The following is a 26473-nucleotide window of genomic DNA, read 5'->3' as shown; positions in this document are numbered from 1 at the left end:
CCACCCTCATGCAGTCATCTCTGATGGGCTTCCCAGACCATTTCGGACAACGTGAGTGCAAGCTCCCCCTCCTTCCCCCAGCCAAGGCTTGGAAAAAAACCAAACTGGAGTGGAGATTTTGACTCCTTCCAAACAGCAATAAATGAATTGACCCATAACACTGCAACTGAGTTGAAGACAGATTCCCTATCAAAATGGGAAATTCGACCCAGCCAGCAAGAAGGGATTTGGCCATCTTTCACTTGCCAGCCACCGGAAATTGGGCTGCAGCTTGTGAATGAAGCACCACGAAATTGGGCTTTCTTCCCAGAGTATGGATGGAAAAGATGCCTATCAGCATGGGAAAATCCTCCAAGCCAGCAGAGGGGGCCTTGGCCCATAACTCCTCCAAGCCAATGGAGGCGGCCTTGCCACACAACCCCCCTGCAAGCCATTGTTGGTTGAACTGCAACCTGTGAATCAGGAACCCCCGGGATGGGTCTTAACCCCAGGTCATGGATGGAAGGGATGCCAATGGGCACCTGCCCTCTCTCAGCAGATGGCACCATGGCAGATAACTGGACAGTGGCCAACCCAGGGATTGACCTCCCCACCAGTTCCAGTCTTCCCAGAAATGCCCCACCTTCCTACAGAGAAAGGTTCTTGACAAAGGAAGAAGGGATTACCAAGGGGCAAGCTACAGGATGGATAGTGGAACAATGTGATGAGGCGGTTCCTAAGAGAGCTATGTAGTTAGCTGCCCTATTTGTGCGGCAGCTAAAAGACGTCAAGGGGAAATCCCAGAACTCTTACAGAAGGTAGCCGAACCTTCAGCACCCTGGAGAGAGATTGCTATGGACTTTATTGTAGAAGTGCCAGAAAGTGCAGGGAATACTGACATTTGGGTCATAACAGACATGTTTTCAAAACAGGCACATTTTACACCTTGCTAAATGATCCCAACTGCCAAAAGTTTAGCCAAGTTATTTCTGATACACATTTATCATCTTCATGGAGCCCCACAAAGAATCATCTCTGACAGAGGGGTCCAACTCACCTCAAAACTTTGGAAGGCATTTTAAAACTTACTTGGTACTGCCCAGGGATTGAGCTCTTCGCACCATTCCCAAACTAACAGAAATTGTGAAAGAACTAACTCAGTACAAGAACAATATCTAAGGTGTTTTATTAATTTTCAACAGGATAACTGGACTGAACTTTTACCTTTTGCAGAAGTAGCATTCAATAACTCTGTACACTCAACTACTGGTTTTACCCCTTTTAGAGTAGCAACAGGCCAGGATTTCAGCCCCATGCCTGAACTACCCACAGAAGAACCCACTATCCCCTCACTTAAGGAATGGATAGACACTTTATGAGACACATGGCCAGTAGTTAGATTAGCTTTAGAGAAAGCTAGAGAGGCTTTTAAAATTCAAGCTGACAAGAGTGGAACCCAAACCTTTCCATGTTGGAGATAGAGTATACTTATCTACAAAATTCATGAAATCATTACAGCCATCAAAGAAATTAGGGCCAAATTTCATTGGACCTTTCCCTATCACTAGGGTCATCAATCCAGTAACAGTAGAACTACTCCTTCCAAAAAACTCAGGCAAGTTCACCTGGTATTTCACATTAGTTTACTCAAACGAGAGGTAATCTCACTACTCAGGCCACCTGCACCTACACCACCTGTTCCCATCATGATAGAAGGTGAACAACACTTTGAAATCAAGAAAATCCTTGACTCTAGGATCCACAGGGGGAAAACCCAATACTTAGTTGCTTGGAAGTATCTACCCTCATCCCAAAATGAATGGGTTGCTAAACACCATGTTAGGGCCCCTACCTTACTGAAAAAAATTCATTCCTAATACCCTGACAAACCTTGTTAAAATACTATGATTGGGATTTTTGGTGGATCTCTTCTTTTTCTAAGGAAGGCAGCATGTCAGATCCCTAAAAGTGATACTGCCATTCAATTGGGAGGAGGGGGCCTTGGAATCGATTTATTAGCAGTGCCTGTGACAACTGATACTTTACAACTGGTTTCCTGGTGCCGAAGCTCCTTGAGATCCCCATAGCTTTTGGGGAATGTTTATGACGGCCTGTGGGATGGTTTACTTTAATGTCTAATGGAAGATAGCCATGGGAATGTATGCTTATCTGTTTCTCAGGGCAGCTGGTAAAGGAACCACCTTCACACTTGTGGCTAAAATCTGCATTCTCACTTAATGGGTGGGATCTCTACCACTTTAATCCCATTTGCATTGCCTAAGGGGATTCAGATGTTGCTTTGAATTGGATGTTTTCACTTCTACTTAATAAAAGCTTTCTTTTGAAATACTTCGTTTCAAGAATCTTCACTTTCTTAAGCAGAAGGAGAGGCACTCATTACACATAGTTTTTCCCTTTGTGTAAAGACAGATGCAAAAAACGAGTTAAGTGGATCTGCTTTCTCCCTGTTATTTGTCACCATCTTCCACTTTCTGCTAGCAATCAACCAATTGTTTCCTTGACTTTTTTCTTGTTTTTAACATGTTGGAAGAAGTTTTTTGTTTTGGTTATATTTTACTTTTGTTGCAAGACTTTGTTCATTATGAGCCTTAGCTTTCCTCATTTCATCTTTGCAGGCTCGGGCTATTTGCTGATATTCTGCCTCAGTTATGTGCCCCTCTTTCCACTTTTTATACTTGCCCTTTTTGTCTTTCAATTTGTCAGAGAGTTCTTTATGCAGCCATAGTGGTTTCTTTTGAGAGCTGTTATTTTTCTTCTTCATTGGTATTGTGCTAGACTGGGCTTTTATAATCTCACTTTTTAAAATTTCCCAAGTTTTTTTAGTGTTTTCCCCTTGAGGAGTCTCCTCCATGGAAACCTTCCCAAGCTCTCTCTAAGTTCATTGAAATTAGCTCTCTTAAAGTCCAAGACTCTAGTTTGACTTTATTCTATTGCTTGTGCTTGCATAATGTTGAATTCCAATATTGCATGATTACTTACCCCCAAGATCCCTGTAGCTTCAACACCTTCTATCATTTAATCTCTGTTAATGAGAATTGGCTGATCTCCTTGTTCCCTTCTCTACTTTTTGGGAAACAAAGTTGTCTGCTGGTTTGTTAGGAACCTGTTGGATCTTCCACTTGGTGCAGAGTTGTCTCCCAGTTGATGTTAGGGTAGTTAAAATCCCCAATTACTATTGTGATGTGTTTCCTATGCATCTTGGTTGACTAGCAAAAAGTTCATCTATTTCCTCTGTTTGGTTGGATGGCCTATAATATACACCTATGGCAATGTTATTTTACCCCTCCTTTAATATTGACAGAAATGCATTCAAGATAATTTTTGTCATTGTTGCGCTATGTTTATTTCTTATTGTGCTCTAGTTATTTCTTATATATACTGCAACTCCACCTGCTCTTTTATTTAGTCTATTTCTTTTAAATAATTTAAATTCCCCTAGCTGTATGTCCCATTTGTGGGTTTCATCCCACCAAGTTTCTGTAATGGCAACAATATCATATCTGCCCTCATTTACTTGATTTTCTAATTCACCCTGTTTATTCTTCATACTGTGCATTGGTGGATAGACATTTGAGTCCATTTTGATTGACCCTCTGTTCATTGTATACATAACCCGTGTTGTGCCTGACTATCCCTACTTTCTTTCCACCTGTTTGGTTAGTGCACATGGTATGGCACACACTATTAACATGGTATGGCACACCTTAACAGCAAGGTTGATAATCTTACCCACACAAATATCTGTTACATGCACTGATAACCCTATTAATTTTAGATTGTTGGGGATAGAATTGTTCTGTATCAGTTAATTCTCTGTCCATGCTATTCAGTTTAAATTTCTATCCAGAAAATATATGAATTTAATGCCAAGTAACTCAGTCCCTTTCTTTGATGAATGCAAACTATTTCTTTTGTACAGTTTTTCATTGGATCAGCTACAGACATCATGACTAATAAAACCCAAGCCTTCCTTTTCACATCATGCCTTTAGCCACACATTAAACTCCACTACATGCTGACCTTTCCCTTTTTGTTCCTTATATACTGGTAAAACCTTGAAAAGATACAACCTATACTACTAAGTTCATACCCCAAGTGTCTCTGCTAGACAGATTATCTCACAATTTCCTTGCCAGCTTTGCATTCAGAGCACTTAGGGTGGGGGGGGGGGGAAGGTGAAGAGAACCTTCTCAAAGATGGAAGGTGGGGCAGAAAGTTTCAAAAAATGTCTCATATCCAAATTAGTCCTTTCCTAATCCGGGGCCATCTCCTTGCTTGCAAACAATTATTGTATGGATATAAGGACTGACAGCTTCCCAAATCATTTTTTTCATTAAAGCTAACCTCGTTCTGAAGAGCCTAAGAATATTTTAGCTAACCTCAGAAAGGCAAATTGAAAGGATCACAAATGTTTTCTTTAAAAAGAATGGTCTTGCTTGTCCCAGCAGAGTCATTCCAACCAGATCCTTAGATTGAAGCCCCAGCACAGCAATGTTCTTTTCCTCAATTCCCAAGAGAATTGACTCTGGAATCTGGCTTCATTCTGGTGTAAATAGTGAACTTATATTGCCAGCTGTTTTCATTGCAGTGCTAATGAAATGAATCAGCTGTTCCTTGCAAAGAAAAGCTGTTGAATCAAAACAGTGATCCTATTGAGAATTATTTTCTTTTTCATGATATGCCTCTTTGCAGCTTTGTAGCAAGAGCAAAGTATATGTTAGCATGTGGGCTCAAGCACCTTAAAAAGTGCACATTGTTATCAAGTAAGAGTTACAATGCATGATAATTTCTATCCATGTCAACATGGCTGAAAATAAACATTGGAATGTTTGCTAAAACATCATCTTAGAATAGTGAAAACTGGCTTTTGCTAAGGCTAGAGTCCTATCATTATTATATTTGAACTGGCAGGTTGAATCCCAAGTTATGTCTTTGAAATGATTTTCTGAATTGTAACAGTGACTACAATTTAATGATTACTTGACTTGTTGGATTTTAAAATCCATGCCAAGCACCAACTATGGAAATGAGGTTAAAGGAAGCAAATAAATAAGATTTTGGTTTCTAAACAACTATATATCTATCTTTCTCCCATAAGTAGAGCCTAGTTAAGGTTATGTCCACACAATATATTTTGCCATTTCAAAAATAGTTCTGCGCCCGTGGGATGGATCTCCCACTCTACTTTTAGGATCTCTGCTGATTTATTTCTGGCTCAAACGCAATACTTCTAGAATTGCAGGAAGATTTTTCATTTCCAAACTGAGCTTATGGAAGGTGGTTTTCCCCTTTGACAGGGATGCTTGTTTCAATCCAATCTTGAATATCTTAGTCACTAGCAAGCATTAGTCTTCCTTATCTGCTTTCATAGAGCAACACAATTTCCCCCCTGAAGTCTGTCACTGGCATTTGAAATAAGCTTTTATTTTCCTCCACCCCAGCAAATTTTCCTTCAAAGCAACCTTCTCCCCAACCTTTCTCTTCCAGACAGCAAAGCAGATTTTATTCTATTGAATAACATTGAAATGACTTTTGTATTGATATCTAACTGCCCCAAGTATTAATTGGTAGTACCTATGGCTTATACATGTAAAAATCCCAAAGTACTATAACTTGCTTTGGCATAAATGCTGGTAAAACCTGTGTGCACTGTTTTAAAAAAAACAAACAGAAAAAATCTATGTGGATCAACAGCCGGTTGTAGCATCCTGTTTTCCACAGATACCCTAAAGAGATCCAACTCAGGGCAGGAAGGCAACAGCAACTGATATTTGGGACTTCACAGCAGGGCCTTCCATATGATTTTAGCCTTCTTTGACAATGCACATTTTGAAATAGGGGTAAAAAGGAAGCTCTCTAGAGTAGCAATCTTGTCTACTTACATGTGCAGGTGAAATAAGTCTTCAGGAAATTAAAACATTGCTTGTTTTACAGAAACTTACTGCATATGAGCTTAACTTCATGTAGATCATAGGTGGACTCCCTTTATGTTGCTGGAAACCACAATTATTTGTTTTTGGGGAGGTTAAGTGACAGGCGTGATGAGGCAAGTCCACTGAGTTAAAGTTTCCTGATTAGGGGTGTGGAGAGAGTTGGATGAGGAATGGAGTCCTTTTAAAACTGGGTTAAGACTATATTAAAAGGCTTACACAACAAGATTTTTTGTATTCATGGATTAAAATTTTGAGTAATCCCACTGTCACTTTTCAAAAATTGCACATTCAAAGTTCAACACCCCAATCAAAGGGGTGGGTGGGTGGGTAGAGCTCAGACATGGCCTTGCAGGTTGTCCAGCCCTAATGCAAACACCATTTGGTATCTGAAAAGAACTCAACTAGGTAACCAAGCAAGTTTACTATTTTGCTTGATCTAAGCAATATCTTCATAATTAGGTATTCATTGACACTTACAACATAAAATGTACTGTATTGACCATTGCCATTCTAGGGAAAAAGGTAAGATATCAAAGGATGATTGATGTACATTACCCAATCAAGCTTTTAAAAATAGTCTTTTAAATGGAAGAACCTTATGTGGGGACAGGAAGGGGGACTATGGTGTGCCCTGTGCATTCTTATTCTGTTCCTCTATCCACTGGACATCCATTTCCTCCTATGGTAGAAATAGGCGCCACGGGGAAATATTGGTCGAAAGATAGCTGTCCATTTTTCATTCCACACCTGTGTGCTTCCACTTGGAACATTGCACGGGGGAAGCCTTCACGAAGAAGCTGCTTCAGAGAACTGAAAGCCAGTTGCTGCTGACAGACCTATCCTCATGAATTTATCACATCCTTTGGAAAGGCCATCTCAGGTCATCTGTAGTGGTGACTAGTCCAACTCAGCTTTTCCCAACCAGAGTCCTCCAACAGCAAACTCCTCTTAGCAAGAAGTACCTGTCCAGGCTTTAACCTAGGAACTTGTCCCTTGTGCCTAGAAGCACTCTAAAAAGAAAAAAAAGCAAAACTATTGTTGGAAGAAATGTCCTTCTGGGTTCGGCTCCAAGTGGGGAAAAAGACACTGGAGGCTGCTTGGAAAGATGGTTTTAATGGTGGACAGGACCGCATGGCTTGAGCCCTGAACAGAAAAGGTGATCACATGCTTCAATGTTGGTGGAGAAGAAGAGAAGGGAAGAGAAGAAGGGCTTGCAGGGCTTTTTATAATCTGTTCTGCCCCACCTATCTGTTTCCTGTTCCTGTGTAAGAAATGTATTCTGATTGGTTGCCAGACTCCCATGGGCCCGGGCAAGGGCAACCCTCTAGAATGAGTTTTGAATCCAGGTTTGGTTGAGTTCTCAGATGCCATGTGGTCAGTTGAGTAAAAGGCAATATTATCCTGCCTTAATCCCATCACTCTGGAGCTGAAGAGGAGAACTCTTTATTATGTAAAGTGGACTAGCTTGGCCTTCTTAATGGCCCATTGACAAAGTGGGGATGGGCAGGAAGCTGCAGGAATTTACTTTGTGTTTAAAATGTGTTTCTCCCTTTTTCACATCCAGGAAAATATAATATTCTGCCTTTTCAATATTTCCTAGGATATTTCATTTTTCTGGGAGAGGGCTGGGTGATAACTTCCAACACTATAAAGAAGGGTTCTTGAGTATATGCAGAGGGCATTTTATCTCTCCAGCATCCTACTGCTTCAATTAGAGCTTCTGGAGCAGTATGTGTATAAATTGCAAGGCAGACCCAAAGCCAGAAAATTTCTTTTTAAGGATTCATCCCTGGCCAGTTCCCTGCAGAGGGAGTCACAATGCTTCACACTCCTCTTCATATTCACTTCTCTGCTCCAGCCCAGGCATTGTTCCAGAAAGGGCTTTTGCAATCCTGCTGCTGCCAGGCCTTGGCTGCAGTCGTTGAGGGAGTGTGGTGTTAGAAGCAGGCTGAGACAGCAGCCCCAGCTAGAGGATTGAGGCTTTGGACAGAGAAAACCCAAACTATCTGCTGACCCAGCGCTGGGGAATTTGAAGTGGGTAGGTGGGGGCAAGAGTCAATGAGTAAGGAGGAAGTGTCCTTCCCATCTGATTTTCCTCGTGACTGTGCTTTTCAGCCAAAGAATGTGAAACCCTCAATGAGAAAATGGATAAGAAGACAAGAATGTTTATGGCTTTGCCATAATTTACCCATAAATTTGAGAGGTGCTCCATGGAAAACAAAGTCCCACTCAGTTCCTCTGCTCCTCTTCTCCAGCACTCAGGCTCTCTGCCAGATGGAAACCCAGATAGTCTCCATTCTCAGCATTTGCCCAGCAGGATTCAGCATCTGCTTCTGTCATGGTCCCCTGATTGTTAAGCAAGCTCTAAACATGGCATTTTAAAGGTAACCCATTGTGACAAAGGCTGAAGTGGTGGGCCTGCCTGAGAGGCAGTTGGAGGCAACCACCTCAGGTTGGGCCTTAGGGAGGGGTGGGAAGAGAGAAAGAATAGCAACAGCTGTCCTCTTCTTCTTGACTGAGCTATTTGGTTCTCCTGGAGAAGAGAGGGGTGTATTCTTCCTAGCTTTTGCCTCTCCAAACCAAGCTTACCTCATCTGGATGTGATGGAGAATGTTTCTCCCCAGTCCAAACTCTGTGGCTTCCCTAAAAACTTGCCTGAGCCATTTTGGTATATGATTTGAGGTTAAAAGAGACATGTTGCATGTCCTGGGAGTTTCCTTCTATGGGAAGAATCTAATCAATTCTTAGATGTGGTGGGACGGGAGGGACTTCTTGTTCCCAATTCCCCATTGTTGCCTCCAGCTGCTATTTCTCCACAATATGTTAATAGCAAATTTAGGTAAATTGGTCGAGTTGTTGGGGCTGAATATGTAGCCCTCCTGGTCATAATTATATCCTCTTCCACTAAATGTAGAAGAGACATTTAAAAAACCATTCTAGGCCCTGATAGCAATCCTAGTTAAGTAAATTTGTTTGTTTGTTTGTTTAACAAATTTATATAGCTATCAAAATCACACAGAGGTGACTCTGGGCAACACTTAAAAAGTCCACTGCATAATAAACCCACACCTAACCTCATAAAGATTGTTCTTTTACTAACTGAATAATCCACCCAATTACATATTTGGTAGATTAAAAACATAATAAACATATACTTTTATATACTATACTAAATATATATACTAAGCACAAGGATGCATATATCAAATTAAAAGGCAATATAGGTAATACATTATGTAATTGTAACCATGTAGAAGAGGTTAAGTATGTATATATAATTAGTAAGTGGTAACGGGTATTGAATACACAAGAGATCTGTGTTATACGCTGTATGGCGGAGAGATCGCCAAGATGGTTTCTCCATGTCCAACGATTTTTTAAAGTTTCCTTTTAACAATAAAAGTTTTTTTTTAAAAAAAGGCCTTGCATATTGACCTAATTTGGGAAGTGTACATTATGAGTAAAATCATAACCCTGTCAATATGACCAAGATTTAGACTTGCACTTTTTAACTTATGTGGACTTAGGTGAATGATCTTTCAAAAAGCCAGTGAGGCTTATAACATGCCATAGCATACATTTTCTGTATTCTGAACAATTCTCAATTGTTTAATTTTGTATTTAGAATTTTTTATTTTGTAACTATAGTGTAGTAGCCCCAGAACTGAACCTTAGGATGAAAGGTTGGTGGTCTCAACTTGCCTCTCCCAGAAACCCTCAAACCCAAGGTGGGTTGCTGCTGGTTTCGCCCAGTTTGGCCAAACCAGTAGTAGAATTCAGGCCTGGGTCGCAGAACCAGCAGTGACCCAGGCCTGACACCCCCTCTTCCCCTGAACCGATTCTCCAGTGTCTTCTGCTGTTGCCAGCATGGCTCTGCGCATGCACAGAGCAATTTTTAGTCAAATGCGCAAGCAATACGTGGCCAGTGTGCGCGTGAGCGGTGCATGAGCAACGAACCAGTACTAACCGGTTCAGGAACCCAACCCTCCCTCAAACCTATAGTCTCTACTCCTGGTCTTGGTGCGTAGCCAGTGAATTATTGCTGTCACTAATTATCTTCTAGGAAACACCTTACTTGCTATCCTCCCCCTAACCTGTGTGTGTGTGTGTGTGTGTGTGTGTGTGTGTGTGTGTGTGTGTGTGTGAGAGAGAGAGAGAGAGAGAGAGAGAGAGAGAGAGAGAGAGAGAGAGAGAGAGAGAGTTGTTTTCTGGCAAATAAGAAAAAAAAGATGGGTAGGAAAAGCACAAGAGATGAAATTCTAAATACACAAAGGGGACAAGCCCTGATATACAAAGATAAGGAGATAACCATACTGAAACAGATCCCCAAGAAAGTGAGGGAGAAAAGAAAATATTATTCGCAATTGGCGAATAAATTATACCAGAAGCGGGTGTGGTTTCGTTGGTTGCTGCCTGAAGGTATGTTAATATTCTGGGAGGAGACAAGGGTCAGAATTAACACACCCATAGAGGCGCAGGCCTTTATGGAAAAAAATAAATTACTCCTAGAAAAACCAGAAGACATCCCAGTAGATACACAAGACACGGGAGGGGCCGGAGCACTGCCAACGGGGGGAGATGGGGTGACATCAAGAAAGCTCAGATCACACAAATAAGTAAGAAAATCCACATGATACAAATTGATTGAAATTATTTTTGAATTTACCACACTGACTATATGTTATTATGTAATATTTGAATGCTATGCAAATGTACACCATGAGTCTGGAGGGGGGCGTATACCTACCGCAGTTTGCGGCTGCCACAATTTGTAACCTTCCCCATACCTTTTCCTTTTGCAAAACACCAAAAAACCAATAAAACTTTGTTTAAAAAAAAAAAAAGATGGGGAGGATTGAATACATTAAATAGTGCCGCCTCCTGGTTGGATATTGTCAAGGCATGTGACTAGCAGAATCCCCTTCCCTTGGGAGGTAAACAAGATTACAGTATTAAGAAGGAAAGAGAGAATGTTAAACTCATTTTAGCTTTCAGTTATACAAGCAAGACCCTGAATGGCAAAAAGAAAAATAATATAATATAGAGAGACATGCAAATTACAGACTCTGAAAAGTACAAGTTGTCCTTTAAGCCAGTTAGGCCCCAATGATGGTGAATTATACTTTCAATATTTAAAACATTTTCCACCATATAAGTAAGAACATGAGAAATACAGTCCTTTAAATAACAGAGGCAATATTATTGAAGATGAAGGGTAGAATGGTGTGAAAGTTGTATTTTAATATTTCTACTTATTAGCAAGCAAGCAACATACAAACAGTTTTAGACATGGTGTATTTTTATGAATAAGCTATTAATCATTTGAACTACATTCAGTTGTGCACATTTTTATTGCGTAGCCTTTAAAACGTAACAAATCTATTGCAACATTTGTTCTCTATAACTTGAAGATAATTATAGTGGGAATAACCTTGTTGGGAATAGTAAACACTCTAATCAAGAACTGTTGTGCCACTTTGAAGTTCAATGTGACACCTACCTTGTGCTACAAAATTGGTGGTGATTACTCACTTAAAAGTGGAAGAAATTATCCCAGAGGGAAGTATCCTGCTTTCGGAAAGTACTGTCAAATTCCTATCAGTCATTCTCACAAACCTTTGAAGCAGCAAGCAGAACCAGAGTCCCTTAGAGTGGGCTGGTTGTTTTAAGAATATGTGAATTAAGATGGCATTTATTTCTATTTTCAGGCAAAGTGGGCTTCCTATGAGCTGTGAGAAGGCTTCTGGGCTGTTTTGAACGTGCATATTGATCAAGTGGAAAGAATGGCCCAGGTTCTGCATATGGGGACTGCTTTCCCAGGTAGGTCTGTATGAAGACTACTTTTGAACAGAGAGCATCAGCAGATGGCACTGGGCATCCTTTGTGCCAATGGAGATAGTAATCTTAGGTCACATTGCCCCATTCAGTTTCTGAATTATTCTCACTGAAAGTTCTTTTATTTTGTTTCATGGGAAGGATTCAGTGGGATACAGTTCTGTTTCTTGTGTATGCAAACATGTTTCCACTTGATGCCTGTAAATAAAGTTGGGATTTAGTCATATAATACAGTATTTATAAAATACAGGTAGTCCTCTTTTAGTGACCACAGTTGGAGCTGCTAATTCAATTGTTAAGTGAAACTTCTACTGTGCTTTGGATCTCACTTCAGCTTTCCTTCACCTTACAAACCCGAAAAGTTTGTAAATACAAGAATTGATCACAGAGTTACTTTTCTTCATCATCATAACTGAACAGTTACTAAATTATTAAAATAGAACTACCTGTATATTAGTAGTTCCAAAATATAAGTTGGGAATCAATGTGTTTCCTGACTAAAAGCAAAAATAGGGGAGGGACACAAGTGGAAATAATTCTGGTGACACCACTAAATTAAGATTTCATAGACAATAAAAATCTCATTCTAGGAACCCCTAAATGCTACATAGATTTGGCAACTCAGTGGTTAAAGTGTAGTATTGTAGGCTAACTCAGCCCACGGCCTGGAGTTCCAATCCTGCTGAGGCTCAAGGTTGATTCAGCCTTCCATCCTTCCAAGTCAGTAAAATGAGGACCCAGATTGCTGGGGACAATGTGCAAATAATGCTTCTGCATTGTAAACCACCCAGAGAATGTTGTAAATTGCTATGGGGCAGTATGTAAAATTAAATGCTATTGCTACTGCTGTCTGTTTAATCTATGGATTAGAGAAAAGGGATTGGGAGTAAGTCTCGGTTAAAAGAATAAAATTGTTTTCTTGTTAGAACAAACCAAGCCCATCTACACTTCTGTAACCAGTTAGATGCCCAAATATGGCCACTTAAGAAGTGCATCTAAGGTCAGTTTACAACAAGAGAAAGCTAATAGTATCCATTCCCTGTTTCTATCCAGCATCTTAGAAATACACTGACTCTGGAAGACTTTTTGTATTCTTCTGGAATGTTATATGGGCACGTCCAGAACACTAACATTTTTTTTAGCATACAGTATTTGAATACCTTTTGGAACAAACAACAATGAACAGAACAATGTTTTTTTCCCCCCTTATCATTGTTCTCAGGACTAATCATTGGGACTATGGAAAAAGGTTATTGGGGCTTCCGAAAGATCTGTGGTCCACAAAGAATGGCACAGAGTTGCCTGTGAACTAAAAATTGCCCACACACGGAGCATTATACATGCGAGCTGTATTTTCTTATATTGTGTCAGTACTGAGGTTGGATGAGATGCTATGACACTTGATATGAGACTATAGAATAAAGGCATCAAACTCTTTTAAGATGTAGCTTTGCAGTCAATCAATCAATGAACCTTGTTGGTTGGCAGTCAGATCCAAATAATACAAAATTGGGGAAAATGTAGAGTTCCTATTTACTGGTTGCAAGTACTCTATTTCATTCAGAAGTTGTGGGAACTTCGTCACTGGAAGCTTTCAAAAATAGACTGCTATCTGTCAGAAATGCTGTAGGGTCTCCTGATTGGGTGAGGGTTGGACTAGATCAGTGGTCGGCAAGCCGCGGCTCGCAAGCCACAAGCGGCTCTTTACACATTTTAATGCGGCTCTTCTGTGTGCCGGATTATTATCCTCCCTAATCATTGTGGATCAAAAAGAAAAAAGGGAAAGGGGTGCTTGTTTTGAAGCGCCCGCTCCCCTCCCTCCTCTCGGGCACTTCAAAACAAGCGCCCCTTTCCCTTTTTTCTTTTCAACCCACAATGATTAGGGAGGATCCTGAAGTCGGGCGGGGACGAGAAGCGAGGAGGCAGAAAAAGAAATGGAGCTCCGTTTCTTTTTCTGCCTCCTCGCTTCTCGTCCCCGCCCGACTTCAGGATCCTCCCTAATCATTGTGGGTTGAAAAGAAAAAAGGGAAAGGGACGCTTAAAGGTTCAAACAGTAGAGCAAACGCTTCAGAGGCAACAGTTTTCACGGGGAATTAGAACAGAGAGCCCTGGAGTTTCGCTGCCCACCCGGTCAGACCTCGCTTTCCTCGCATGATTGGCTAATTTGCTACTGCCCGGCTCCCCGGTTAGATTTTTGCTGGGGGCGGGGGGAAGCTCCTTGGCCTCTGTCTCTTTTTCTCCCTCCTCGCTTCTTGGGGCTCCACCAATGGAGGAGCAAGGCCCAGCACCAGGCTTTGGGCTAACACAGGGGTCTGCAAAGTTGGCTGTTTTAAGACTGGTGGACTTCAATTCTCAGAATTCTGGGAATTGAAGTCCACCAGTCTTAAGAGCCAATTTTGCAGATCCCCGGGCTAATATGATTGATGCCCTTGGTGGACTTCAATTCTCAGAATTCTGGGAGTTGAAGTCCACAAGTCTTCAAGCTGTCAGGTTTGAAGACCCCTGGGGTTTTTTTTTTTCTAAAGGGTTAGGGGTGCAAGGATCTTGTAACTTGACAGCTTTAAGACTTGCGTGCTTCAAATGCCAGAGTTTATTGAAACTAAAAACAGTGTACCATCCTATGTATTTTCGGTTTTAAAAATGTGGCTCTCAAAATAAATTTCAATCTTGGTTGTGGCGAGATTTGGCTCAGTTGAAAAAAAAGGTTGCCCACCACTGGACTAGATGACCTATCTACAGGGTCCCTTACAACTCTGTTATTCTGTTATTTGATTTAAACTAGTCCCCATCCCCCCATGTTTGAGGAGAGCTATTTTGATGCAATAGGCAGATTTTAAAAATACAGTTGATTCTAAGCTATTTTTTCCTCATAGAATGGAAATAGGAGACAATTGGAGCTAGGTCTATAACTACATCTATCTATGCTGAGACCAGCCAATACATGCCATGATATGCAGAACATTCATTATTCAACTAGGTCATGGTGATCCCAGTCTTTCTGTGGTCAGTCCTTTTATGCACATCCTCAACCCTGACAGAAAAGTGTTATAAGCTGATCTTCCTTTTTTTGTTTTGTTTTGAAGGAAAGGTCAATCCAGCCTCTACTACAATATTCCATGGGAAGGAGCAAGATTTAACTTACTCGGTGGAGACTCCTTATGGCTACCGTCTTGATCTGGACTTTCTGAAATATGTGGATGACATTGAGAAGGGCCACACTATTAAGCGCATTCCAGTTCATCGCCGACCACGCTACAGCTCATTGCCCCGGGGCTATGGCTACACTGGTTCATGGTGGACATCCACTGAGTCTCTGTGTTCCAATGCCAGTATGGACAGCCGCCATTCCTCCTATTCTTATTGTGGCCGTAGCTTCTACCCACAGTACACTAATGCAATTCACAGCAATTTCAATGCCCGCGTGGAGAAAACTTTGCTGGATGCTAGAAAGAAGTTAGAAGATCAGGCAGACCTAGATGGGGAAACTCCCACAGCAAGTAGTCTAGGAAGTCTCCACAGCAGTGTATCTGGATCAACAAATTCTTTAATTGGAAGCCAGAGTATTTCCCAACAAACGTCTTACAATAGCTCACACCAAAGTGCTCCTGGACAATTGACACCAATTGGTTCTGGGTTATCCACTCCAGTCTCACCAACCCCAGGACATCTTCAATATGTTCGTGAGCAGATGGCTGTGGCTTTGAAGAAGTTGCGCCAATTGGAAGAACAGGTCAAGATGATCCCAGTCCTTCAGGTGAAGATCTCAGTGCTACAGGAAGAGAAAAGGCAGCTAAGTGTTCAGCTTAAAAGCCAGAAGTTCTTGGGGCACCCAGGAGGATTTGGCAAGGGCAAATCACGAGGGGAGCTCTACATAGACATCCCTGAAGAGGGTGTAGGTGGAAATACAGAGGACAGCAGTAACAGGCCTGATATGAAGGGTAAATTGGATAAGAAAGAAGTAAAGTCAGCGGGTATGGGAAGGACAGTTGAAGATGGAGAAGTGAATGTGAACATGGGAAGATGTGACATAGGGGTAGCAGTCAAGGAGGAGGAATTGGGATTGCCTTCCCCAGAAGTGGAGCAGCAATGCCAAGCTATTCAGACCTTATCCACCAAAATTGCCGTGTTAGAAACACAATTGAAGAGAGCACTTCAAGATCTCCAAGCTGCCCATCAGAAACTGGAGCATCAGGGCAGGGAGAAGAAAGACAAAGAAACGTCGACAAGAGATGAGGGTCCGATAGAATGGGAAGCAAAGGGAGAAGGTGCACAGCAGTGGGATGCCCCCATTCGGGTTGAGGGAGTCAAAGTTGTCCAAGTGGAAAGGGAGCCAGAGATTGCAGCCAGCATAGCTACCGGACCTCAGAGGGCACAGGTCCTGGAGAGCAAGGAGCCCTATGCCAGTCTCAGGCCTTCAGCAGGCAAAGATTCAGTCTCTGAGAAAGTCTCAAAGATTCAGTCTCAGGTGCCACTGTGTGCCACATACCAGAGAAGTGAGGTGATGGAAACCACTTTCCCAATTCACATTGGAGCAGCAAACACAGCAACCACTTTTCACTCTGTGAAAAAGATCAGCATTGTCAACACAGAAGAGGATGGGGATGGAAATAAAGAAACAAGAGGTAAGGAACAAGGAAAGTAACCTAACCTTGATTTGGTTTCAGGGGAGCAGAACCCACTTATCCAGACAAGATTACTCAGTTGAGTTTCTTCAGTTACTTTAATACCTGTTGCAGAGATACTGTACATATCAAGACAATAAGACAGAAAAGTGAAAGAGTAAAGAAGAAGAAAAATACTAACTAAACAATAAAATAAAGTAAAAATGATATGTCAAGTACTATGAGTACAGGTACTCCTCAACTTACAACAGTTCATTTAGTGATATTTTGAAATTACAGTGGCTCTGAAAAGGTGATGCCTTGGTAAGGCCACACTTGGAATACTGCATTCAGTTTTGGTCGCCACGATGTAGAAAAGATGTGGAGACTCTAGAAAGAGTGCAGAGAAGAGCAACAAAGGTGATTAGGGGACTGGAGACTAAAACATATGAAGAACGGTTGCAGGAACTGGGTATGTCTAGATTAATAGAAAGAAGGATTAGGGGAGGCATGATAGCAGTGTTCCAATATCTCAGGGGTTGCCACAAAGAAGAGGGAGTCAAACTATTCTCCAAGGCACCTGAGGGTAGAACAAGAAGCAATGGGTGGAAACTAATCAAGGAGAGAAGCAACTTAGAACTGAGGAGAAACTTCCTGACAGTTAGAACAATTAATCAGTGGAACAGAAGTTGCCTCCAGAAGTTGTGAATGCCCCAACACTGGAAGTTTTTAAGAAGATGTTGGATAGCTATTTGTCTGAAACGGTATAGGGCAGTGATGGCGAACCTTTTTCGCCTCGGGTGCCAAAAGCACATACGTGCGCGCTATCACACGAACTCGAGTGCCGACCCACATAACGTAATGTCCCCGCTCACCTGTGTGGACTGTGCATTTTTGCACAAGGCTTCCTCGCCACTCCCTGCTCTGGCTGCTTCCCCTTGGATAACACCCAGTGAGGGGAGAAGTTGCTCTGCCACTAACAGCAGAGATTGGGGTGGGGGTGGGGGGATGCTCAAGTGTGCTCCTGTGTCAAAAAACCTTCCCTTATCATTTTCCTGTGTAAAGATTGGGCCCTTTTTACAATGGCAGGTGTGAGTCCAGTTGCTAAATTTTCCCCTTCTATTAAAGAGGATCCTGGGCACTACAGTCAATAGACAAATGAGGAAGGGAGCTGCTGGCACAGGGGAAAGAAAAGCAGCAAGGAAATAAGGAAAAGCAGCTTTTTCCCCTCAAGGTGGCTGCTCTGTTTCCCCCCCTCCCCGGTGCTAGCATAGAGGATCCTGCCTGGTCCCTGCAATCCAAAGGGAAATGAGGAAGAGAGCAATCTGCATGAGGGAAAGACAAGCAACAAGGAAAGAAGAAAAAGCAGCTTTTTTCCCTCAAGGTGGCTGCTCTGTTGCCCTTTTCTCCATTTCAGCACCACTCCATGGAGCCTGCCCCACCCCCCATCGCCCAGGTCCTCGCTTCTCCCAAGCATTTCTTTGCCTATTTAATTTCCCGTAGCATTTTTCCATCGTGTTTCTTGCTGTTTTGGACAGGAAAACAAAGTTTGTGGGACTAAAAAAAACTCCTTTCAATCAATCAATTCCAACTTTGCGAGATCTCTCCCCCCCCCCAAGTTGTAATTGATTGAAGTTTTGTTTTAGTCCCACAAACCTTGTTTCTCTGCACACGATGGCAAAAAACGCGATGGAGCTGGAAATCAGGTAGGCAAAGAAATGTTTGGGAGAAGCGAGGACCTGGGCGATGGTGGGTGGGGCAGCCTTGATGCCATATCACTGAAATGGAGAAAAGGGCAACAGAGCAGCCACGTTGAGTGAAAGAAGCCTCTTTCCTTGCCGCTTGTCTTCTCCCCCTCCCCCCTGCTGGCAATTCTCCTAATTTCCCTGTGGATTCAAGCGATAGGGCAGGATCCTTTTTAGTAACAGGGGAGGAGGGGGGAACAGAGCAGCCAGCACGAGTGAAAGAAGCCTCTTTCCTTGCCGCTTGTCTTCTCCCCCCCCTGCTGGCAACTCTACTCATTTCTCTGTGGATTCAAGCGATAGGGCAGGATCCTTTTTAGTAACAGGGGAGGAGGGGGGAACAGAGCAGCCAGCACGAGTGAAAGAAGCCTCTTTCCTTGCCGCTTGTCTTCTCCCCCCCCTGCTGGCAACTCTACTCATTTCCCTGTGGATTCCAGGCAGGATCCTTTTTAGTAGCAGGGGAGGAGGGGGGAACAGAGCAGCCAGCACGAGTGAAAGAAGCCTCTTGCCGCTTGTCCTTTCCCCCGTTCCAGCAGCTCTCTCCTCATTTCTGGTTTGCATTCGGCTGTTTTTCGCCCTTTGGAGGCTTCAGGGAATCCTCCGAAGATTTTTTAAAAAACTATCGAAAATCAGCTGGCCAGCGGGCGCATGCGCACTGGAGCTGACAGGGCAATGCCTCGCGTGCCCTCAGAAATGGCTCTGCGTGCCGCCTGTGGCACGCGTGCCATAGGTTCGCCATCACGGGTATAGGGTTTCCTGCCTAGGCAGGGGGTTGGACTAGAAGACCTCCAAGGTCCCTTCCAACTCTACTATTGTATTGTGACTTATGACCATTTTTCAAACTTACGACCATTGCAGCAGTCCCACAGTCACAATGTTCAAAATTCAGATGCTTGGCAACTATTCATATTTATGATGGTTGCAGTGTCCTGCAGTCGTGAGAACTTTTGAGAACTTCTGACAAGCAAAGTCAATGGGGAAGCCAGATTCACTTAACAACCACGTTATCAACTTAACAAATGCAACGATTCACTTAACAGCTGTGGCAAGAAAAGTCGTAAAATGAGGCAAAATTCATTTAACAAATATTTCACTTAGCAACATAATTTTTTGGCTCAACTGTGGACTACGTCAACAGCCAAAACTTAGCCCAAAGTTAATTTGACATTAGAAATCCAAATGTAAACTTTGCCACAGGCTGTGGCCTGTTCTTGTTCCAGTGTCAACAGTGCATCTGTGTAAAGCCCTATTTATGAATTTTACCTTCAATTTGGTAGATACAATATATTGAACAGATTGACTGAACAAAATAAGAGAAGTAAAAACCTTGTAGTTAAAAATTAATCTTTAACTAGTGTTTAAATATACATAGCCATGTCCTTGTTTCATTTGCCAAGAGCCCAGGTTCCAGCCATAGGCTGCACTAGAAACAGGAATTTTCCATGAAGTAACGCATCTTTCTCTTCACTTTCTCAAGCAAGGTTGCATTATAATATTTTAATTTATTATTTTACTTATCAATTTTAGAGACTGCTTACCCATTCACAGAGGAACTCTGGAAAATGTACAGTTAAAAATATAAAAACCATATAAATATGCAGGCAAAACAGGAATAAATTAAAGGTAAAAGTGGGAGCCCTTTCTAGACAATTAGCCAACTCCAAAGTTGCTACTCCCCTTCAAGTCAGGCCCAAGGAAGTCAGCAGAGCCAGGTCTTCAAACTCTTCTGAAAGGCCAGGAATGGGGGAGCCTGCCTCATTTTGGGGCAAGTGTAGATGTTTTGTTTTTCTATTTTCCTTTAACTGGAAACTTACCCTACAAAAAGTTTATTCTGTGAAAGGCAAGATATGTAATGACTATACTTTCAATTCATGCACATAAAGTGACACATGGCACTATATTAAATTAAAGTCAGTTTATATCTGGATCTATTAAAAATAGCCAGGACAAAAGACTTCGCAGGATTCCCATAGTCTTTAGAAAAGAGATTTTAAAAATTCTGGCAGAATCCCCTTGTCAAATCCAGGAGCAAAATATTAATGTCTGGCTTGCAAATTTATGGCAAAATTCAACTATTTTCTCACACAACTCTAATCTTAAAAGAAGCATTCGTTGACTTTTTGGGCACAATTTATAGTAGGAGCAGAACAGAAAGGCGGTTTTAAAATAGTCTGTGAAATTCCCAGTGGGGAGGCAAAAAAATCTTAGCAAAAAGATTATTGGAAGCTGAAGTTACGATGAAGATAAACTAAAGTTATCTTGGTCCAATAGAACCTATATGGTGGGTCAGAAGTCCTTCCTCAGGCTCAGAATTAGACTGAGCACCAAATCTCAGTCTGGAGGACCCAACTATCCCTCACAATTCTTTTTTTTAGCTCTGCTGGTACTTGGCATGTTCTTAACTCCGCATGTGGAAATCACAGCAGAATCTCCAATGTGAGGTGGAAGTTAACTCTGGTCCCTTGGGATGAGTGGCCTACATTCTTTGCATCGGGACCTGGATAAACATTGTGAGCTTTTCCAGCTGTTGCAGAGTTGCAACATGAAAGCCAACTGATCCTCTGTGCATCAATGAATGACTTTAGGGTGTTTCCCTAAGATCTTATTTGTCTGAGCTTCTTCCTGCTGCAGTTGTGTTGATTGCAGAAAGGCACTTTTTGTTTATAGAGTCTTACTTGTGGAAGAGCTGCATTGCTTGGAGTCTATTGCAATGGGTGGTTTGCAGGGTGATAGAAAAGATGTTCATCCCTGCCGTGATGTGAGGTAACAGGATTAAAGAAAATAATTCCTAAAATAACTCATGACTTGATGTAAGTTTGGTTTCTCTATATCCTTCCAGCTAGAAGCGTTGCTTATTTTAAAACAGCCAATGCCTGGTATGACTAAACGCAAATCCATAGAATTCACTCCAAGTTACAACTTAAGAGAAAACTGGTACAAAATGTTTTACTTGTTTAGCCAGTAATTGCCAACATAAACACATCATATAGTAAAAAATACTAGAAATGTAATGATACAGAAGGAACATTTTATCATACGTGATGGACTTATAAAAAGTTCAAAAATACTGGAAAGAAATATACAGAAAATTTTAGAAAACAAATTTGCATTAAAACCACATTTTGTTTTTACTAGATGTAATTCTAAGACATTTTAACAAAACTGTTACAGTTTACAAAGATGCAATGTTCATAGCTGGGAGGATAAACCTAGCAGAGCATTGGAAAGCAGATCTGTCATTGACTATATCAATTTGGAAACTTAAACTTTGAGATTATGCAGCAATGGCAAAATTGAAATCAGCAGTGATGCCCACCACCTAGAACAGCTGATTGGCGGTGTTCCAGGAGGCCAATCCAACCACCGATCAGATGCTCGGCAGCAAGGGCCCCAGTGTTCCCCGGCAGCGGCGAATGGTGGCAGTGGTGAGAGGCGGTGGCGACCACACCAAGCCCCTTGTCCTAGCCGCAATATTCGCCGCAATATATGCATAGACATATCCACCCACTTTTTTTTGTGGGTGGGAAGTGTGTCTTACAGTGCAAAACATAAATTATGCAGCAAACCTATGCATTTAGATAACGGTTTTTAAGAGGGGGGGGAGGACTGGCCAAGAACTTGACTGAATGAGTAAGTAACATACAGTAAATAAAACAATCACTTAAGGAGCATTACATCCAAGGTCTCCAACATGATGCTTGACTGAAAGTGTCCATGATAGGTCATGTATCACCTTTTGCGACTTGATGACAGGCAATGTCAATGGGGAAGCCAGATTCATTTAACAACTGCATTACTAACTTAACTACCGTGATTCACTTAACAACTGTGGCAATAAAGGTCATAAAGTGGGGCAAAACTCATTTAACAACTGTCTTTCTTAGCAATGGAAATTTTGGACTCAGTGATCCATTGGTACATGTACTCAGTGGTACATTGAGAACTACCTGTATATATTGTTCCCTACTTTCCAGGCTTGGAATATAAAGTTACTTGGCCAGGTTGTAATCAAGCCATGTATTCTATTGCATACATGGAACAATATTGCATTTCTAATGTGAGCCCACAAAAACAGCTATATTGCTACTTCATTACCAAAATATCAAAAAGATGTCCAAAGGGCAGCAATCTGTTGCCACTCTCCTGTTTCAGAGACCAAAGAATCACTAGAGAAAACTGAAGATTCCCTTCTTCACTCCCTCCAAGGACAACAGGTGGTTCCTTGTGTCTATCAAGAACCTCAATTGGATGTGCAGAAGGAGGAAGAGGATCAAGGTAAGAAGGTGGGGTGGAGAAAGGTGCCATGGAATCCTCTGCCAGCTAATATTACTACCTTCCTTTGTTTCTTCATAGTTTTATCCCCTGCAGGGATCCGGTCAATTATGAAGAAGAAAGAAGAATCTACAGAAATGCTGACTAGCAAGAAGAGCCTCCAGTTTGTGGGCGTCAATGGAGGGTAAATCTAGTTTCGGAATTATAAAGAAAATGGGAAGCTCCCTATTTATCCCTTGATTCCTTAATTGAGGTAGTAAGGCATATAGGTCCATAGCAGCAGACTTCTATCTCGCTTGCTTCCGTAACCTTTAATTTGGAGTTCGGAGAAGCAATATACTATTTTCACCTCAAAGAAACACAACAACTGTACAATTTTGTCAGAATTTGCCTAGGAGTCCTGTTATAATCTATCTCTGGGCAGGAGCTCTACTTACCCTTGCTGCTTTTATTGTAAGTTGCCATTTGTACCGAGATAGGTTTCCATTGTCCCATTGCGGCCTGAAAGATCCCAAATCGCATGGCCTCTCTGAAGTTCTTCTTTCTGAAGTGTAGACAGCCAGGGTCTGCCCTAGCGTCTCACTGTTCTGAAGAGAATCTGGAGTACCTTCTCAGGCTTCTTTTGGCTTGATTCTCAACCCTGTGTTGTTCCAGGTATGAGTCAACCTCCTCTGAGGACTCCAGCACAGCTGAGAACATCTCAGACAACGAAAGCACTGAGAGTGAATACCATGAGGCAAGTGAGGGCCTCCCTGCCGGGCGGGGAATTGCAGCTGAAACTCTGAGGCTTTCTGAAATAACCACAGATACATTACATCCTGTCCCTGTCGAAGTGGGGGAAATAACCACAGCAGAAGTTCCCAGCAAGGAACCAGCAGGCAAAACTAGGTAATCATCAGTTTGGACATCTTCAGAGCTCTTGAGAGTCTGCACTATGCACTGTGTGCTTTAATTCCACTCCTCAACTCTTTAGAAGAAATTTAAAGCTGATCTGCACCTATCGTCATACTCTTCTGATCCCAAACTCCCCCCCTCCCCCCAAAAAAAACCCTGCTGAAATTGCTCTTGTTATTTGATAATAAGATATGTGAGCATCACAAAATGATCTTTCCCTGCTCTACCCAATGCCCATCCCTGAAAACAGTTTCAGAGTTCTTTTCTTCTTGAGTAAAATAACTCTCTCCATATGTTGTATTGTAAAGGTGGCAACGATTGTTTCACAACTGTCATTGAATTATAACCCTGAACCAGCACAAAACAGAACAATTCACTATAAAATTCTGTCTCTCTGTATTAATTTTACCCTTCAGAGGAACTTTCTAATGTAATGCTAGACCATGATTTAGGATTATTGCTCTATGTAAACTTGAACAAAAACTTGGTTTTTGTATTATATATTCCTCTTCTTCCTTCCTTCCTTCTTCCTTGATTTACAGCACACGTCCAGTGAATTACTAAACAAGATGACCACCAACAGAATTAGAATGCTGGCTGGTTTTAAAATAAACATTTTTTCCCTTCAATTGTGTCTGATTTTCAGACAGTCAATCCCTGCAGTTTTCTTGGCAACGTTTTTCAGAAGTGGTTTGCCATTCCCCCTTTTCTAGAGCTGTGAGAGTGACTGGCCCAAGGTTACCCAGCTGGCTTTGTGCCTAACACAGGATTAGAAATCACAGTCTCCTAGTTTCTATTCTGGGACCTTAATACACTACTCCACCAAACTGGCTCTCTAAAATAAGCATAATTTGTTGGTTCGAAGTTAAAAAACAACACAAAATCATGAGAAGTGAAAATGAATCCTGCTTAACTCTTCCTTATAGCCATGAACAAAGAAAAGTGAGGAGAGGACAAAAACCCAGTTTTCTGCACACAATAGTAAATAGTAATAGTAATTAGTAATATATGTAAAAGCAGACAGGAGTTAAAATGTCCCCCTCTTGTTTTTCTCGTTTTCTTTCAATTACCAGGTTGGGTCTCAGCAAGGAGTTGCTTTCAGCTTGTGCAGTTCTTCAGAAACACTTAGAGAGTTTGAATCCACAAATGGATGAAGAAACGGTATACATTTATTTCTAAAGTTGGGGTGAATATATAGATAAAATAGCACCTGCTGATATGCTGGCCAAATGGCCAGGGGATCAGCAGACATTATTTTACCAATATATGATGATAAGCAATGGAAAAATCTATATATGTTGATAAGCAATGGAAATACTGAAATACTGAAAAAGCACAGAGCATTCCACCATGAAGACAGCATGCAAAAATGGACCTTAACAATTCCTTAACGTACCTCTCCTGTTATTTCTTTTTCTTACATGTACCCTGGCAGAAATCAGCCCATGGATCAATGCTCCACTATTGGCTCAAGCTTTCCTGCCACAAAGAAGCCGATTCAGAATTGATCTCGCTGCACTTGGCAGATTTCCGGGCTTTTTCCCCGCAGTTGCTAGAATTCATCATCAATATGGCAGATGCCAATGGCAACACGGCCCTGCATTATACAGTCTCGCATTCCAACTTCCCCCTTGTTGCAAAGCTGCTTGAAACTGGTAGGTGGGGACAGAAGAAAAGAAGGGAGCCGGTTGTCAGAATGGCCCATCTAAATGAACAGCAATAGCAGTCCAGGGCAGTCCATTTGCCAGGGCACTTGGGGCTCTAGAGCCTAGGACAGTGATGGCGAACCTATGGCACGCGTGTCACAGGTGGCACACAGAGCCATTTGTCAGGGCACGCGAGGCGCTGCCCTGTCACTTCCGGTTTGCTCGGAGGGTCGTTTTAAGCGTTCCGAAGGCTTCAGGGAAGCCTCTGGACGGTCCCTGAAGCCTCTGGAGGGCCTCCGGGGTGGCATGGGGGCCTCTTTTTGCCCTCCCCAGGCTCCTATAAAGCCTCTGGAGCCTGGGGAGGGCGAAAAAAGCATGTAAAAATGGGGGGTCGTGCATTGTGCACGCATGCGCACTGGGGGGTCATGCATTGCATTATGGGTGCGGCACGCCCGCACACGACCCCCCCTATGCTCCGCCCACTTGTGGCACGCGAACCAAAAAAGGTTCTCCATCGCTGGCCTAGGACGACTTTAAAGCCACAGGAGCCAAAGAGTCGGAAGACAAGCTCCACTTTAGGCGGGTGAGGACAGTTTGAATTTTGAGAATGTGTTGGGTTGCTCTCATGGACAAAATTATTTGCCAACTTAAAAAATATTTCCCATAGATTATTTGACAGAGATTGCTACCTGATGCTGTTTTTAACCCCCCCAGGAAGGTTTCTCCTCTCCTAATTAATTTTGACTCCCCTCCACACCAGGGGTGGGTTCCGGCGGCTGCTACTGCTGGTTTGCTCAGGGACATGCCGCGCATGCGCTATGCATGTATGCACAGTACTAAAAATGCTTCTTTGCATGTGCAGTAGCCAAAAACAAGATAGCGCTGCCAAAAGAACCGGTTCGGGGGCGTGGCAGGCCGAGTTACTATCTTCTCGGCTGAACCGGTCCGAACCGGTGGGAACCCACCTCTGATCCATACCCAAAGTAGATTTGGCAGATTTCTAACCAAACCCTGCATTTCAGCCTCTCTTAACTTTTGTTTTCTGAAAAGCCTATGAAGCAGTCTTGGATCCAAAGACATCTTTTGAAATAAATATGAAGCAATTGTATTGAGATTGAAAATGTATTTGCTTTTCTCTTCGTGTTTTAAATTAGGAGGATCTAATTTAAAAAATTAAATGATGCAGAAAACCTGCCATGAACCAAGGAACCTTCTGCAGGCACCCTGTGGCATGCATTGGTTTCGCATTAAGGCTTGTACCTCGATTTATTTGGATTTAACATACTTCCATCCTCCATGGAATTTAGATTTGAACTTAGCACTGACAATCACCCTATGAAGATAAAGAGGCTGAAGGGAAAGAGACTCATTAAGACCACTTAATGTAAACGTGTAAGGCTTAATGTCCCAATTCACAGATCAATGCTCTGGCCACAGCAGCACACCAGTCTATCAGTGAGAGCCTGGAGGGCTGGAAATTTGTCAGGATTTTTCCAAAAACAGTACAAGTAGATGCTTCATCACTGAAGGTTTTTAAGAGGAGACTGGGG

The 26473-nt window shown here is 42.2% G+C and overlaps 1 protein-coding gene across 4 annotated transcripts in view; it reads left to right on the top strand.

Moving 5' to 3' along the window:
- Window positions 1-26473, top strand: part of KANK2 (KN motif and ankyrin repeat domains 2) — a 93959-nt gene that overhangs the window by 54708 nt on the left and 12778 nt on the right. For 2 of the 4 annotated variants that reach the window (XM_081938047.1, XM_081938048.1), the window contains exons 3-9: window positions 11642-11753; window positions 14852-16390; window positions 22264-22386; window positions 22465-22567; window positions 23038-23271; window positions 24351-24438; window positions 24713-24932. In XM_081938047.1, the coding sequence (XP_081794173.1) occupies window positions 11717-11753; window positions 14852-16390; window positions 22264-22386; window positions 22465-22567; window positions 23038-23271; window positions 24351-24438; window positions 24713-24932 (2344 nt within the window). In that variant the 5' untranslated portion in view covers window positions 11642-11716. Of the gene's footprint in view, window positions 1-8188; window positions 8318-11641; window positions 11754-14851; window positions 16391-22263; window positions 22387-22464; window positions 22568-23037; window positions 23272-24350; window positions 24439-24712; window positions 24933-26473 lie in introns of all 4 variants that reach the window. The other 2 variants (XM_081938049.1, XM_081938050.1) reach the window with 2 other exon arrangements.

Source organism: Natrix helvetica, assembly GCF_964273705.1.
Source record: "Natrix helvetica genome assembly, chromosome: 1".
NCBI lineage: Eukaryota > Metazoa > Chordata > Lepidosauria > Squamata > Natricidae > Natrix > Natrix helvetica.
Note: the sequence above shows the minus strand (reverse complement) of the source record. Positions and strands in the feature narration are given on the sequence as shown.